The sequence below is a fragment of the Stegodyphus dumicola genome, chromosome 8, assembly GCF_044657685.1.
Source record: "Stegodyphus dumicola isolate Sdum_Otavi_A_Nest chromosome 8, ASM4465768v1".
In the NCBI taxonomy this organism is placed as follows: Eukaryota; Metazoa; Arthropoda; class Arachnida; order Araneae; family Eresidae; genus Stegodyphus; species Stegodyphus dumicola.
Window position 1 is genome coordinate 48638628 of NC_140775.1, and position 18837 is coordinate 48657464.

Below are 18837 nucleotides of genomic sequence, written 5' to 3' on the forward strand. Positions count from 1 at the left end.
ATTATTTCAATTGAATTATTTAATTATTTAAATTTAATTTAATTAAGGTTTTTTAACTTTTGTCATGAGAGGCAATGTTACCTAACAGCAGTAAGTACTTCCAAAGCAGGAAATTAAACGGCATGCATGCTCTCCTAGGCACGGATATTCAACAGCATTTTTCCAGATTTCTATAGGATCCTTTCTAGCATCAAAAAGAGGTTTGAGGATACTATCTTCCCGCAATTCAAATATCTCCATTTGTAGTTCACAGGAACTTTGGATAAATTTGCTAAATGTACTTCAAATGCCAGTTTCATAGCAGGAGTATGCTCATCAAAATTTGAAAATCTATCAGTATATTCTTCTATTAAAAAAATCCAAGACACCTACATTTTCATTGAATGTTTTATTTTTACATTTTTGCTAGCTCCTCTGCAGATATATATATATGAGCAAGAGAGCACTGCTTTGAAAATTTTTAATTTTTTTCAAAATGCTTGGATCTTTTGCCACATTACATATATATGCTTTGTTTTACATTGCAGCGTAATATTTAAACTGTTTCGTTTTATCATAATATCAGACAAAAATGCAATTTTTCTGTGAAATGCTTCATCTGATAGATCACATAGTTTTTCCCTTGTTCTTGATAAATAACAAATAATCTATACCATTAACAATAGTTTAAAATTTGGCGTTGTAAAGTTAAAACTTTTATCAAAACCTGTCCTGTTGATAGGCAGCAAACCTTGCAGTAGTATGGTAGATCATACGATATACCTGGGACACTTCGTCGTCTAAATTTGGCATCTGCCACAATTCACGATGACGCATTGCATTTCTGCGAATATAGTTGATAATCAAAATAGTTCTATCCAGAGTGTCTTGCAAAATGGTTATTTTTAAGCAAAGATTTTGCTTATGCAAAATGCAGTGAAATGATATAATTTTTTTTAAGTTTTCCTCTTTAATAAGCAACAAATCAATCTTTTTTATCTCTCATGGAAAATTGCACCATCATTCCAGACACTGATTAAATTACTGACATTAAATTGTAATACTGAAAATCATTAGATACAGCAAGAATAAAATATAAAACTTGTGATGAGTCAGTTTTATCAATCCTTTCATCTAAAGCAATTGAAAAATAAACGTCTTCAATTTGTATAATTGCACGAAGTTGCTCTGTTACATTTTCCGCTAATTTGTGCTGCCGTTCTGTAATAGTTCTTCTTTAAAGAGACAGTTGTTTGTATTTATCAACTTTTTCTGGATCTAACATACCTACTGCTTCAACAATACATTCTTTAATTATTTCTATGTCACTAAATGGTCTGCCTCTTTTCCCATGTACACTGCTCAGAAAAAAAAGGGGGAGACAGTTCTATATCTCCCGTTCTACTGTGCTGATTCACGAAATTCAAATTGCGTTCTTCATGTCTCGAAAGCGTGACTTAGAATATATATTAGATTTATATATAGCACTATTCTAACATAGATATTTTGACCCACAATCGGACTTTTTCTGAAATAACATACCAATTTTTACGCCTAAATATGAAATTTTGTAAAATTTGGAGCGAAATTTACAGAGAAATTCACAAATTTATGTTGCCGCTTTTATTTCAGTTGCACCAAGAAGTTCACTTGGCAAACTTCTTAATATATGGCAACTATTTTCCTTTTCCATGAGAGGAGAAAAAAATCACAACGTTCTTTCTTTTAAATAATGTTCTTTATATTATATTTTTATGTTATTATTTTAATTTTTTTTTTTTTTTTTTTTTTTTTTCGAATTTCATTTTAATTCTTTAAGTTGCATGGTTTCTTTCAAATAACTGTTTTAAAAATTTCTATTTACCCATTCAAACCATGTAGTTTAAATATAAGGTGCATCATTTATTTTTTTTTCAAATAGTTTTCTTTATATATATATTTTGGTCACAGTTATTATTTTAGGTAATTTTTAAATTTTTAGAGTTTTATTTTAATTGTTTGTGTTGCATTGTGTCTTCAAATTTACAATTTTTTCATTCGAACTGAGCATTTTAAATACATTTATTAATATAAATTTTCCAGGATTTTATTTTATTTATTTGAATTGTGTTTCTTTCCAAAGAATACTTTGTGTCCCAGACTACGATGCATCTGAAAACTGATATATTCAAAGAGAAAATACAGTAAAGCACAGTTAACACGCTTTTCAATGTTCCATTCAGAAAAGACATATAAATGAGAAAGATGTATAACCGACATTTTAACTTAGGATGACTTGCATATTTTGCTTTAAATAGCCTTAACATTATGCTCATTGCTTTACACAATTTTATCATCCTACATTTAGTTTCTTAAAATGTTATTCATATTTTAGTCAAATATCTTATTTTTGAAATCGCAAGAATTTAACATCATAAGATTAAAAAGTTTTAAATTTTTAAAATACTACTAAATTTTATGCACTTTTTTTTTGTTTTGTTTTGTTTTTCCTTCTTAATGGCTTGCTCTTTTTCTTCAGTCATTCTGCAAGTATATTAAAAAGCATCCAACTTTTCGACACATACTGGTATTTCTGACGTTCATTTTAAATAAATTTATCGCCTTCCATTCCATAAAGCCAGCAACGGCCGAGCGTTAAAGTCGCTGAACACTGGTAGTTCGCTCTGGGGTTCGAAAACGGGCTGGTTGCATGGGCGTTTTCGTGTTTTTTCTTATTGTAACGTGTATGCCAGCTGGTTTACCATAGAAAGTTCTTCAAGAAGGCCTTTTAGGGCAGATAGCCCTGCTTTGCCGTAACTTAATAATCCAATTCAATCCATTTCATCAGTACTTGGTCTGAGCCTTTATCAGTCGTTAGAGGCTAAGCATTTTAAGGCATGAGATGATAGGAAAGACTGGTTCATGAAGATGGAAAACATCTTTACGTGACATCCACATACATCACTGGAGAAATTCATGAATATTCAAATAATCCGACTAAGAAATCAGGGGATTCTCTGTTTATGATTATATGATGTTCTATAACGGAATTTAAATTTATACAAACATTAGTCGAAAACCAGTCACTCTTCACTTTAATCTGCAATGATATCGATTTTGTCTTTTCTGTTAGCACAAGCTTAATTGATGGTATTTGCTAGTGTACACATCCAAGAATTTTCTCTTTGAACACCCAAATTCCTTGAAGTATTCTGAAAGTATATTCAAAAGCATCCAACTTTTCGAAACACTTTGGTACTCTGACAGCCAAGATCCCCTTCAAATTTTTGGTTCCCTTTTTTCCCTACATTTCTTTCTTCTACATTTAATTTCAAGAATTTTCAATTGTTACACTTCCATAAATTTTGCATTCTTGTCAATTTTTTTAAAATAGCAATTGCATCAACTGCATTTCAGTTGAAGACAGCTTTTCAATTTCTACACATTTTAATTATAAATAAAGTTTAAAGCAAAGTCCAAAGGATAAATATTTTAATTAAAAGATTTTTTGCTAAATGACAAAGAAATAAAACTGTCCACCAGTGTTTATTCTGTAACCCGATTCTTATATCGGCTGAAACAATCTAAATCATAAAGATCATGTTTTTTTTTATACAATCTATAACGCAAGAGAAAAATTAGCTTCTTAAAATATTCTTTCTAAGAGGATTAATATAAAAATTTATATTTATATATATATTTTTTAAGCTGGGACTTGAACCAAACTGTCAAACATTTAAAGTTTAATTTACATGGTGGTTATAATTAAAGTCCCACTTTGAAAATAATAAACTACTGGACCAAATGTTATTAAACTTGGTAATCGTATAAAGGAGGTTATGAGAATTTATTTTCCGTGGGATGGGGGTGGAAGTTCAAAAACTCCCACCAGGTGGGAAATGGTGCTGTATGCAATATTGTTAAATGAAATAAGACATGAAGACATCGGCTTAAAATGTGTTTAATCATTTCTGAAACGTGTTACAAAGCATGTTTAATGTAGCGTCCAGCATTTTCCGAAAGCAATTCAATCCTGTTACTGCATTCTCAACAGCAGCTCTTAGCATATCAGGAGGAATGTTACGGGATTGAGGTCTGGTGACCGAGGTGGCCAAGAAGAGGGGAAGTGTCGGCCTATAAAACGTTCTTTCGTGAAATGTTGCCTAAGTAACTGTGCGACACATGTGAGGTGGGGCCCAGCCTTGCATAAAACAACGTTACTGCAGTTCAAGTATCACAAAACATTTTAACATTGACTCTAATCAGGGTTCGTACACATTTCTGCACATGGAAATCAAGTACTTTTAAGGAATTTAAGGACCATTACTGAAAAAATTAAGGACCTATGAGCAAATAGCAAATTAATAAATTCACTTAAAATATTATCTGTGCCTGAACTTCACTTTTGTAATACCACGCAAAAAACAATATAGATCCGTAAGTGGGATGCATTATAATTAAAAATAACTTAATTAACATAATTATTAATTAGTTTGAGCATAAAATATAGTTTATGAAATTTATCAAGCAGCATTAAATATTTTAGACTTACAATAGTTCAGGATATTTGAAAGAACATAAGTAACATTTTACTAATAGTTAGTTTCATGTTGATTTTTTTTATGTCTCATTACTTGCTCAATCTAGAAGTTTAGTAAATAGCAAGTAGATTTTGTGTCAAGCGTCATAGTTTAAAATGAGAAGTAAAATCATAATCAGAATAATTTATAACAAAATACTGGCTGTTGTCACCGCTGCTCCTTACGTAGAGAGAGACCTGCTGATCAGAACAAAAGAGAGGCCTGATGTGGGCACGGTTAGCTAGTTTTGAAAGTTACTTGGGCTCTGTCTGTTGCGGTTAGTGTCATAGCTCCGTGTAGAGTTCCAGGGATTGTAACCAAGTTAATATACTTTAAGATTCCAATAAGCCACTAAAGCACCAGAGGTGACAGTAAGTTGCTTTGTATTATTTTAGGTCTCACTAGATACTAAGAATAAGTTTTACATGAATTTTTACATTTTTGTGTTTAAACCTTGTGCCGTGCTAAGGAATAATGAAAGGCAATAACTCACTTCATTATGCAGAGATAATTTTTAAGAGTAAGCAGTTAGTTATAAATTAAATTAGGTAATTAGAAAACCTTAGTCAGTATGGATTTACATGATTACTATTAAATTTTACTTATTTTTTAACAATATTGTTAAAAGTTCCTATTAAAATCACAGTCTAATAAAATTTCACACTTTAAAATACATGCAATTTATGTCATTGATTCTTAAACGATATTAGGATAATTATACATTAAAAGCTACAAAACATTTATGTTTTGCAGTTTTGTAGCTTTTAATGCCTTTTGTAGTTAAATGTTTTGTAGCAACAACACTTAACAAAATATTTATGCATCTTTTTAATTTGAAGCCTTCCCAGACATTTTGGCTTAATTTATATCAATTTTCTTCTCTTTAAACATCTTTCCTAACAATTAAAAATCTGTTTGAATACACAAACCAATAATCTGACTAGTTTCTGCGTACTTTATCTCCTAAGTTGTCAACCTCTCCACAATGTACCTATGAGGGTTTAATTGATCTGGTAAAAGTTAAATAGTCCAAAAACTCCCGACAGATGTGAAGCAAGTTATCGCTATGTCTCAAAGTAACTACAAAGTCAGACAAACGTTTAAATAAGCCTCTTATTTAAAAAGAACTTAAAGGTGTGTTCTTATGCTAACCAATTCAAATGCAATTTATGGTGATGTAATTAAACAAGAACAATCAAGTTCAAACAAAAAAATGTGGACTAGTGGTCAAAGACTATACAATTTAATTTTAATTTAAGCTGGCTCAGTAACTCTATCGTCATAACAAATTCAAATGTCAGCAGCGGTAATGCAAAGACGAAAAGTTGCAAATTATCATAGCTGGCAGGTACTAATGCAACGAGCAAGTGGAGATTAAAAACACATTCTGTCTTACACGCCAAAAACCTCAGTTTAAAAACTGTTTAAGCGATTTGCATTCTGGGGAGGAAATAGAAACGGGAAATTATAGTAAAGGCTGAAATTATAAACAACTGGGTAATTTACATAATAATATCTGTATATATATTTGAAACATAATTTTCTTTCTCTGTATGTTCTCAGTTTCTTTCTTCAACACACTTCCTTTTGATTTTAGAATTTTTGGACTTAAAGATTTCTGTTATTCAAAAAAAAATTACATGCATTTAGAATGCATAGAAAAAGCTGCTAATTTTATTTCTTTAGTAATATGAACATTCAGGAAAAATAGGAAATACTATATGTGGAAAGGGCCGGTTACAGAGCTAATGTGGCAGAATTTTTAGAATTTAGTGACACACCGAGCAACAAAATGTAGAAATGGCAAAACTTTTAGAATTTAGAGCAGGCACTGGAAGCAGAATTTAGAAAGGCACTAGTCAGCAAAATTTAGGATCTACAGAGATAGGTTTAATATTCCATGTGATTGCACCGGGTGGGAAAATGCCTAGCGTCAGACCTGTGTATGATGCATTAAGTCATATTAGATGAATCTTTTAAATTGCCAGTTTTCAATTTCTTTATTAATAAAAAATTCCTTTTTATAATGCCTGTTCATGTCATAAGATTAGAAGCATTTTTAATATTTTTCATACTTGTGTCTAGTGAAAAGTAGAGAAAATAAAGGGAAGAAAAGCATATTAAGAAAAAGATTCTAGTATCAGAAGTAAAGCATTCAAATATTATGTTTTCACTGTTCTTCCAGATGTTCTCCAAAAAGTAAGAAATTCATTGCAAACTTTCTGCAAAATACATCCATTATGTGTTAATACCACAGAGAAATTTTTCATTTTGTCACAAATTTCTAAAATATTCTGGAATGATGGGTCTATAAATCTTGCTTTCAAATCCTTCTAAACTTTCCAAGTTGTAATGTCTAATGTCCGGAAGAAAAATTACGCCTACTAATTTTGTAACAGCAAACAGCCAGAAATATTTTTTAAAAAAATCAGATGGAAAAAGTGTGAAATTAATTTTAGAGAGAAAACTTATGCATATTCTGAGAATTCTGAACACTCTGAGAAAATTACATGAGAAAACTTTTAGCATGAAAAAATTAAAAAGAAGATATTTTTAATTAATATGTTATTTTTTAAATATAGTTTCAATATATTACCATTATTTTAATGATATTTATCAATGTTAGAATGTTTAAAAAAAATCATCAAAAAATTCCCAAATCATGGAAACTAAACTTTTCTATAGAAACTGATCTTAAAAATCGCCAAAATGTTGATAAGTCGCCAAATTTAGAGCCGTTCAATAAAAGAATTCACATCCCCAAAAGCGAAAAGTTGTTTAAGAGATCTACAGTAGAAAAAGTGAAATAATTTCGAAATACTTGTTTCACTTCTTGCTCAGAAACTCGAGTATCCCACCATTTATATTAGAAATAGGAAATCATGACCCATTCAAATAACCATATATATTAGTGAATCGCCCAAAATATGCCTCCGAACTGCTAATTCACACTCAAAATGGCAGTCATAAAAACAGACAGAAATTTCACAGGATTAAAATTAACGACCTTCTGCCGGTTTGGGCCAAAATTAAGGACTTTTAAAAACCAAAAATCGAATCCAAAAAACTTAGAGACTTTAAAGTACTATTAAGGACCGTACGAACCCTGTCTAAGAGAGCTGCAATCACAGTGGCCCAGCTGTCAACTGCTCTTCAAAGAAAAATGGTTCAATTATCAAACTAGTAGCTGTCATTCCACACCAAATGGTCTGGAATGACTGCTATGCAATGGAATGCAGTAGGAGAATGCAATGGAACTAGGTAGATAATATGAGGGATTTCTTCGGCCCAAATCGATTAAAAGTGTTTTGAATCAGTATCTTCATGTTTTTGGGCTGAATTCAGAAATTACAAATTGGCGATCTATAAGAAAACGATTTCCAGATTGTACGCACTTTTACGATTGATTTGCGATCTCACATTTTCTAATCGCTAATTCGTGGTTTTCACAGACGAATTTCTCTCCCTTACCCTTACACAGATGGCGCACTCGACTTTTACCGACTTTAACATCTTTAAATGGTAATTTGCTTAGTTCAAAATTTCTTAAGGGTATACAACATGTTAAACCTGTGTAACAAAAGGATAAGTTAGATTTCGACCCTTATTTCATTTAACAATATTGCATACAGCGCCATTTCCTCCCTGGTGGTGATGTTTCAAACTTTCTTTCTTTCACAGAAAATAAATTCCCATGACCTCCTTTACAGGATTCCCAAGTTTGATAAAATTTTGTCTAGTAGTTTTCCTTTCATGATTTCTTCAAAGTGGAATTTTAATTATAACTACCCTGTATATTATTAAATTTTAATTATAACCACCCTGTATATTATTAAATTTTAATTATAACCACCCTGTATATTATTAAATTTTAATTATAACCACCCTGTATATTATTAAATTTTAATTATAACCACCCCGTATATTATTAAATTTTAATTTGAAGTTATGCGTTATATGTACAGTGGTGGCCAAAATTCTGGACACTTTTGGAAATTTTTGTTTTTGAGCTTTGTATGCTTATAGAAAATGTTACATTTCCCAAAATGCAAACTTGTATATATAATTTTAAAGAGAATTTATTACTGAATTCAATACAAAAAAAGTTATATGTACTTTAATATAAATAAAAAACACAGTTATGAAGTGGTTTGTAATGTCTAGCTTTCTTGGCCAATCACTGTTCCTGTTCTGAGAACTGCCAGTAGAAGCTGACATCATGTTTACACTTGAAACAATTCATTATTTTGCTTTGTTCTATAGAAGGAGGACCTGTTTCTTATACACTGCAATTACAAGTAGGAATTTTTGTAAAAATTTTTAATATTTAGTCAAGAAGCAATGACATCAAATAAAAGAATAGAGTGGACACCTAGAAAGAGATGTAATATTATTGAGTTACGAGAAAGTGGTCTTTCCTATGCTGAAATTGCAAGACAGGTGGGTGGTTCAGTGACTACATCTGGAGTCCGAAAGTTTTGTTTACGATATCAGGAGACAAATTCAATAAAAAACAAAGAAGGAAAAGGCCGAAAAAGGTGCACCACATCTATTGATGACAGAAGAATAAAAAGACTATGTCTCCAAGATAGAAAAATGTCATCAGCGGCCATCAGAAGTGATCTGAATGATGCTGGTGTCTCTGTCAGTTCAAGAACAATCAGGAGAAAATTAACAGATGTTGGACTAGAGAGGTAGAATTCCACGAAAAAAGCCTTATCTTAATTTTCAGCAACGAAAAAAGACTACAGTGGGCATAGGAACACATTAATTGGACAGATGATCAGTGGTCACAAGTTATATGGAGTGATGAAACTAAGATATCATTATTCGGTAGTGATAGGTGAAAATATGTTAAGACGTAGAATAGGAGAAGACTGCATTCAAGCAACTGTGACATCCTGACTGCATTCAAGCAACTGTGAAGAACCCAGTTACTGTTATGATTTGGTCATGCATGTCAGCAGATGGTATTGGTCGCCTTCACGTCATCGATGGGACATTGAATGCCAGAAAATACATTGACACTATTCTAGAACCAAAACTTCTACCCTCCATCAGAGATCTCTTTCCCAACAATGCTTCGTTTATTTTTCAGCAGGATTCTGCTCCTTGCCACACGGCCAAACTATCGAAAGAGTGGTTTCGTACGAAGCGCATTAAATTGTTGTCATGGCCAGAAAACAGTCCTGACCTCAATCCTATTGAAAATTTGTGGCACCGTTTGAAAACTCTTGTCGGAATGAGGCGCCCATCAAATAAAAGGGAACTAATTGAGGCTGTAATTGTTTCCTGGCATCATGTAATAGCGAAAGAAGAGCTTAAAACTCTTGTCAGCTCAACGAAATGTCGATGTGAAGCTGTAATAAAAAATAAAGTGTACCCTACTAAGAACTGATAACTCACTGCAATCATCACTATCTAATGTATATCGATAACTATTATCGTTTAACATTTTTTGTATTGCAAATAACTGAATTTTGTGTTTTGTATTGAATTCAGTAATAAATTCTCTTTAAAATGATATATACAAGTTTGCATTTTGTGAAACGTAATGTTTTCTATAAGCATACAAAGTTCAAAAACATAAAAATTTCCAAGAGTGTCTACAATTTTGGCCACCACTGTATATCATGCGTAAGATTTTCGCTTTTATGGAAAAAATAAAGAATCAATGCAAATACGCTTAGGACAATGGACCAAAACTGAAAAAAATTTCCCCTCCCTCCTAAAATAAAATATTGAAAATTCGACCTTGAATTTATTGGATTATCGAACTATTCAAGTTGACTTATCTTCTAAATCCTAGTTCCGTATACAATTCCGTCAAAAATTCTGAATTACTGAAGCTTAAGTAAAAGGTTTAGTATATATTCACTATATGTTAATAAAGTAATCAGAGTGTAATAAAAATAGATTATAGAATTTATGCTGATGCAATTTTCTGTTTGAATGCACAACATGTAATGGAAGAGAAAGCTTGTAGAGATTTGTTTTTGAATGCCTCTAAAAGTAGATGTCATACTCCTTTTGTCTCTTCCATGTCAAAAAATTTTCCTTTGAGAGGCAACTTAAGTTTTTGGAAAGAAAAAAAATCACAAGAAGACAAATTTGAAAAACATGCAGGACGACTCCGATTGGTTATTGAATAATGAAAAGATCCATTGTCATGCAATACAAAGAATTTGGAATACATTTTTTGACTGAATAATGTAAGTCATCTGCTTAATTTTCAGCCATTTACAAGTCAACTACTCGGGCAATTGCAGAATCGTTTTGATATCTGAGCTTGTAAGACAAACCTAATATCACTGGATTTAAACACTTCTTTAATCTTCCGAGAACATTCCTTCTTTAGAACATATTCCACGAATATTAATTCCTGAATCTTCAAATAATTCGACTGAAAAATCCTGGGATGTTCCGTTTATGATACAGTATGATACTCTATGACGTAATTTAAATTTATACAACCACATAGTTGAAAACCGGTCGCTCTTCAATTTAAACTGCAATGATATGGTTTTTGTCTTTTCCGTTAGTAACTAACTTATTTGCTGCTATTTTCTGGTGTGCACATCCAAGTGTTTTCTCTTAGAACACCCAACTTCCTTACTTCCTTGAAGCAATTCCCTTTAAATTTATTCTTTTTGTCCCCTAATTTTCTTCTTTACTTCTACATTTGTTTTCAGTGCTGACACAAGAAAATTAAGAATTTTCGATTGTAACACTTCCATAAATTTTGTACTCTCGTAAAATTTTTTTAAATATTTGTTGCATCAAATGCGTTTTAGCTGAAGATAGCTTTTCATTTTCTAGACATTTTAACTATAAATAAAGTTTTAAAGCAAAGTCCAAAGGATAAATATTTGAATTAAAAGATTTTTTTAAATGAGAAAGAAATAAACCACTCCAGCAGCGCTTATCCTGTACCACAGAGTGGCCTGATTTTTATACTAGGTGCAAACAATCTAAATCATATTATTTAGAGTTTTTAAGCCTAATAATGTCTATATATTAAAGAACATGTTTTTTATATCATCTACAACACGAGAAAAAATTACTACTTAAAACGTTCAAGAGGATTTATGTAAAAATTTATATATATATATATATATATATATATATATATATATATTTTTTTTTTTAAAGCTGGGACATGACCCAAATTTTCAATGTCCTGTTTGCTTAAAAACATTGTGAAAATAAATAACAAACAAACCTTCTCATTTTTAGACAATTCAATTTAAATGCGAAGTGAAGTAGCAGACGATAACACGGCAAAGGTAAAAATTTACTCTTACAAATATTTAAAAAAAAAAAAAAAAATGAAGAGAGAAAGTCTGAGAATCGAAATATGTAAAAAAATCGGTATGTTATTTAAAAAAAAGTCCAATTTTGCGTCAAAATACCTATGTTAGAATAGTGCTATATATAAATCTAATACATATCCTAAGTCATGCTTTTGAGACATGAGAAATGCAATTTGAATTTTGTCAATTGGCCCAGTAGAACGAGAGATATAGAACTGTCTCCCCCTTTTTTTAAAGCAGTATACATGCGCTATTTTGTTAGTAACAGCAACTGCAGTGGTATTAAAAATGGCTTGTTGATGATGCTTTTCCTTTTTCAATTTTTGAACTGCAGTTTTTCTAGATTAACCTTCTAAATTGAAATATTTATGTTCTTTACGAGTCAAGTAGTGTTTATTTGCATTAAATTCTTTCAAATTAGTTAAAACTGTATTGTACAATAAGCACACCATTTTATCTTTCATCGAAGCAAAGAATTAATCTAACTCCCATTCTACATTAAATGTTCACTTTTCTTCATTTAATTTCTTCTCTTACAATTTGACACAATGGACAAAAAAAAAAAACGAATATCAAATAGCATCTTTAAAAAAGCATATACTTACTAAAAATACAATAAAATCACGAATTAAAGTAAATCCTCAGATTAAGTAAAACGATAACTAGATATTCACAATAGCCGATAACGATATAAGATGAGAGTGTTACAAGCAAGCAGAGATAAGTACAAATCACCAACTCCGCAACATACGGGGAAATGCTGAGGGGTGTGGGGCAGAGGGTGAAAAGTAGATACTGTCTGTTTCTCAGAACAGCCACTGTAACTGTGTCTGGTGGGTGGCAGCTGCTATAGAAACAGGGTTAGTGTACTTTCAAGTAGGTCTGAGCCATAGCCAAAAATAAGAATAAAACAGAAGAATTTCTATTGTCGGATGTTGGCAAATTGAAAGTGTACCAGAATGGCAATAATTTCAGAATATGAAAGATTGCTAGAACTGCAACACTGTAGCATTCTAATTCATGTTATCTCAATAGATGGCAGCACTCTATTAATTTTTAACTCTATTAACTTTCAAATTACCATAATCTATATAATTAAATACTAATTAATATAAGAGCTAGAGGCTGCATGTACCCCACCTCTGCTATATACCATTAACATTCAGCATTAGAAAAAAAAGCAAAATACAATTCTCCAGACACACTTTCCTTCGAAATGAGTAAACATCAGTTGTGGAAACTAGAAAAAAGAAAAATACTTCGCAACAAAGTCATGAGTTGAATCAAGAAAATATACAGCATAACACAGTATATGCATAAACTGTGCAATGGAAAATCCTTTGACAGAAAATATCAAACTTTAAAATACTATTATTTTTTAGAAAGCATACATTTTTTAACTCTTTATTGGACTATGGGTTTACCATGAACCAGGAGTAATTTTGCAAGCTAAGTGAACAAAATTGCCCAGTATATGGTGAGAAATTAAGATGTGTACACCTAATTAATATACGTTCACTAATGTCCTGCACTGTCATTTTCAATTAAGATTTTGAATACTGAAAAGTATGATAACAATTCTTGCTACAATCACAGAAAAATATAATAGTTCTTGGAGCACATATAAAAAATGCACAATACTATTTGTATACAGTCATACAAACAGTACGCTACCAACTCATGGGGACTAATTACACCCAACACTTCAATTAGTTAATTAAAAATTATGTCATTAAAATACTGAGTTTTAAAAACTTGTAATAGTTTTATACCATATTAATTGTCATTTATTACACTGTTTTAAATAATTTTAGTTGCTTACATAGGAATTTATTTTCAGTACTTACCAGCTAGAGCAATAATTTTAATTATCTGTCTTGGCTGTAAACGATGATTTAGGATTTTCATTTGCTCATATGTTAGCTTTGAACTTGAAGATTCACTAGAATAATGCATTAAATTGTAATCAAACATTACAAATCAATTTTAAGACACAATTTAATAAAGAAAAATAAATAAATCATACATTACCTGTAACTATGTATACTTTGTTGTCCTGGCAACCCTGATACAACTTTTAAAGTCTGAGAACCCTCAATAGGTTTGTCTGGAGAACTATTTTCAATCAAATAAAGACTGTAATAGACTCTATAATGGAGGCTACAGAATGGAGGAAATACATGATATTACAGTCTATACTAATAAACTTGATGGAATGCAAAGCATTAAAACAACATTTATGTTTTTATAAAACTGAAAAACATGTTTATATAAGCACAGTTGAGCATTTCTATAATAAAGCTGAATTACAGTAAATGAATTATTTCTCCTTCCATAAGTAAAACTAAAATAATAATAATAATTTTACTTTCAATTAAAAATTTAACTCTAATAGTAATTTGAAACATATTTCCATGCACCATTTCCTTCTACTTTAAACCTTTCAGAGGCAAGAGTTTCAACTGTAATCAGTATTTTCAACAATTTTTACTTCAGATAGGTAGTGGTTTATTTTTTAAACAATCTCTCTAAAAACATAACTAAAGCATAAAAGATGAAAAACAGGTGTTATTGAGACATTAGGTATTTTTTTGGAAGCAAGAGTCATGAAAAATTAGCAACGCTTTCGCTGGGAATCAAACCATGGAACTCTGAAATACACGCCCAGTGTACAGACCACCACACCACGAAGGGGGAGAAATACCTTATATAAATTCCCCCTTTTAAAGGGCGACTGGGGTTTTAGGGAACCTAATCGCCAAATCCTGGGTGTGGAGAATCATTATCCAACACCCTTTTAGTTTGGGCGCCACTGTAGATACATTAGGTATTTTTTTTTTTTTTTTTTTTTTTTTTTTTTTTTTTTTTTGACGCAGGAGTCGTGAAAAATTAGCAACGCCTTCACTGGGAATCGAACCACAGACCTCTGAAATACGCACCCAGTGTGCAGACCACCACAGCACGAAAGCATACCAAGAAGGCGGGAGAAATACCTTACAGTGTCAGTAAACTATCTCACACATTTAAGTGCACTTACTCAAATAATTTCTTGGGTTTTTTTTTTTTTTATATAACCTTTATTTACTGCTGAAAGTTTACTATTATAACCATGCAATTAATTAGAACTTAGGATTTCAGCCATTGAAAAGAGAAAAAAGAGCAAGAAATACAAAATATATGCATGACTTAATCATTACTAATTGCTATTTGTGTTACCAAAAACAGGAATACTTGACAAATTTATAGTTAAATATCTAATGAATATTAACCCATTAACCACCAAAACTATTAAAAATGTTTCTTTCCTCTTGAAAATAATAACAAATATTAAATTAACCATTTATAACATAAATTTACATTGAAAATAAAAAAAAAAAAAAAAATGCTCTTACCTGTGGAAAAAGCAAGTGTTGCGTTCACGCAACATCAGCAGAGACTACGGATGTTTAGTGAGTAGGATTGAACTCGTGTGATGTTTCTTTTGAGTGCAATGCAGGATTACTTTTAGCTTTATAACATTTCAAAATCTACAAATCACTTTACTTGTAATTAATTTAATATTAAAATATCCATTGTATTTCTTTTACAAATACAGATTATTTCAATTGAACGACTCGAGCATGAAAAGCTTGATTACAATCATGATGTAAAGTTACATTACATACTTTGCATCTATAAACAGTCTGGCTATGGTATTCTTTACAACAAAGTCTTTTGTTATCAATGGATTTTATGATAAAATGTCTACCATCTCCATGCAATGGTTTCTGAATGCTGAATTTACTAGGTCTTCCTGTTGCTGATCTATTTCTGGCTAATTCTACATTCTCAATAGGAGTTTGCAAAAGGAATAATGCATTCTCGTGTCTGCAATCTAAAAAAGACTTTATGTTTCCAGTAGTAAAAAGTGGTGATATTTAGTAAGTTTAGATACGGTCTCACCCGATATAATTTACCAGTATTGTCAAATGCAAATTCTGCTTCATATTCCTGTACTGCAAACGTGATATCAATTCTCTTACAACAGGAACAGAAATGTACTTATCAAAAGACCAACACATTTTTTCTTGAGGTAAAGAATGATATCATGTAAGCAATAATATTCCAATAAATCTTCTCATGTAGGCTTCAGATGCAATAAATTCTGGGTTGTTTTTTTTTTCCCTGAGCGTATATATTTGCCTGTTCAACGAGAAGAGAGTAAATGTCTAAACCAAAAAGAAAATCGAAAATCTGTGCACTAGTTTTACCTTGTATTTTGTCTTTTATAATTTCTCTTCTATCTCTTTCTTCATGTTCTTCCTGAGACATAACTAACAGTTCTTTTTTTGTCCTCTTCAAGATTTCAGTCTTCTGCTTTTTAAACTTTTTAGTATCACTATAACTGCTTTTAAACGGCTGAAACTTACTTCTTACGTGAATTTCAACTTCCCCAGCAGTATCATTTGGTAAAATATCATTATCATTATTTAAAACATTGCCATTCCTTTCTTCTTTGTCACTCACTAGCTTCTGCAATTTCTGGGGGAACAACAACAATATCAGTTTCATTCTGGTCATTATTAACACTATCATCATATGTTTCTTCATCAAAAAATCTTTGGAGGGCTTCTTCTAATGTAAGATACCTCGTTCTAGGCATTTTTAAACAACCAGAACATCGAAAGGAATGAGTGAAAAATGAGATTGACTACCCGTTTCCTGCTCATGATGCTTCAGCGCAACACCTGTTTTCCCTTCCTTCCCAACACAAATATAAACATCTGACTGATGTAATGGTCTGATAAACAGTGACCTTGACTAAAAATAGATCACTCATAAAGACGGCGATTCTTTTATTAAATATTTTCAGCAAAAATATCTGGTCAAATATTTTGCTTAAAGTATGAGATTAATTATTATAAACAAAATGATTGTTGAAGGCAAATATTTTTTTACAGAAATAATCTTCATAATATTCCCTACATAAAATCATATGCTGGTATAAAATATCTTAGGTAGTTATATTTATATAAGCATTTATTTTGACCGTTGCGTCTACGCAACACCAGCGGCTAATGGGTTAATGGAGTCCTTATCTTCATTTATGCCCTACTTCAGTTTCATAAAAAATGAATCAATATTTTTCACTTCATAAATTCAAAATTTAGTCATTTATCAAGCGGAAACAAAATATTTATATACAGAAAATAATTTATCCAAACTACCAAGAGAAAATTTCACAAAATCCTGCTCTATATTAATAATCTGTAGCTATCTATAACTTGCACTATATCATGATTTATGGCTGTATTCCTTTCTAACTTAATTCACCTCATTCTCCCCCTTTTTTGTGCATGTGTGTGTTAACATACACCCACCATTCATACATTCATAGTTTTGCTTGTTCAAAGCAATCTTATGTTTTTTTCCTCCTTGTACCAAATCAGTGATTCTCATTTTTAATAAATTCTGTAAATTTTCCAGTTTTCAGAATAAAAACTGTTGCGTTCTGCTGTCTAATATGAAGCAAAAATTAACCTAAGTTATGCTTTGTAATACCCTGTTAATATCCACTATTTCTAAACCTGTCCCTTGGATCTTAAGCTACTTTTCCTAGTTTCTCCCAATTTTTTTTAATTAGTGGTTCAGATAAGTTAGCATTTATGACACTAATCATGTTTACATAAATGAACCAACATTGGATGCTTCAGAGCAAAGCTTATTTTCTCCCTTGTATTCATATAATTATTTGTGAGCTGCTTTAAACATTAAAGTGAGATTAACCAAAGACCTATTTCAAGTACTTATGTGGGTAACTGTATAAGATATATTTTAAGAAGAGACAGATGCAAAAATGGGAAAATAGGAGCAAAATTCATATTTAGTCCAATGGAGTAATTTAGGTACAAAATGAGAGTAACAAAGCACATCTAAATTATCTACATTATGATATATAGCAAAAATAAGTAAAATTTTTAAAGCCCCTAACATATATATACTATATATATATTGCAATACCTAAAGGTCTACTGTCTAGCTATTATTTTGAAATTTGTACATATCTATATGTAAAATATAAAATAAGAAAATAAATCACTAATTAATTACTAACTAAATCAGCAATATTCCTTGAAATTTCTTCTTTAGATTTAATTAAGTACCCTCTTAAAATCTGACATCCGCAATGTGTACCACGATGCTGAAAATTCTCCATCAATTCCTGCTTAGATATTATATAAAGACTTTGCATTCCTATCATCTCTTCCTTTTGCTTCAAGCTCCCACTTCATTTGTAATAGTCACTTGTTGACTTCATTACATTGTTTCAAGATGTATAACTAGTTACATTGTTTCAAGATGTATAACTATTGTAAACTTCTTACTGCATTCATAATTGTCCCAAATCAGCAGATATGTATCTCTAAGAAATCATTCTTCTGAAAATAAATTTAAACCACTGGAAAAAAATGTTTTGTGATTCTTCAAACATGCAGTCTTCTGCAATGCAAAATAATTGTAACGAGCAATCATCCATCACCACCTGGTTGACTGCAAGACAGCAGATGCCCTTTCTTCCTCCGCAGAAAATGCTTTTTCATATCCACAACCTCAAACATTGCATATATATTTATTTCAAAATCACCACATATTAAAATGAATTCCCATAGTTTATACATTCAAATTAGTTTGAAAACATGGTGTTTTGTAGCTGGTTAAAACTAGCAGTTACATCTGATTTATAAAAATCACTTCTTAATTTATTGTTTTTCCTAAATAAGTCTGTAAGTTACAAGTATCACTAGAATACTTAAGTACAACTTTATTAAAAAAAAAAAAAAACACTAGATTAGTTTATCAACTAAAATTAACACAAAAATATTAATAAATAGCATCTTTAACATCTCACTTAAATAAATTGATAAAAATACTAATTAAATAAATATGAAACTGAAATAAAGCATTCTCATTTCATATCTTAAAATACCATAAAAAGTAAAATAAAG

At 30.8% G+C, this 18837-nt stretch overlaps 1 protein-coding gene across 4 annotated transcripts in view; it reads right to left on the reverse strand.

Annotated features, from left to right (window-relative positions):
• LOC118195793 (F-box DNA helicase 1-like) overlaps nucleotides 1-18837 on the reverse strand; it is a 161001-nt gene that overhangs the window by 94252 nt on the left and 47912 nt on the right. For all 4 annotated transcript variants that reach the window (XR_015042565.1, XM_085821821.1, XM_085821822.1 and 1 more), the window contains exons 6-7: nucleotides 13883-14011; nucleotides 13699-13793 (exon numbers count right to left, since the gene is read on the reverse strand). Coding sequence is in view for 3 of the 4 variants with exons in the window: in XM_085821821.1 (XP_085677947.1) it covers nucleotides 13699-13793; nucleotides 13883-14011 (224 nt within the window). In the remaining variant the exon portion in view is untranslated. The remainder of the gene's footprint in view (nucleotides 1-13698; nucleotides 13794-13882; nucleotides 14012-18837) is intronic.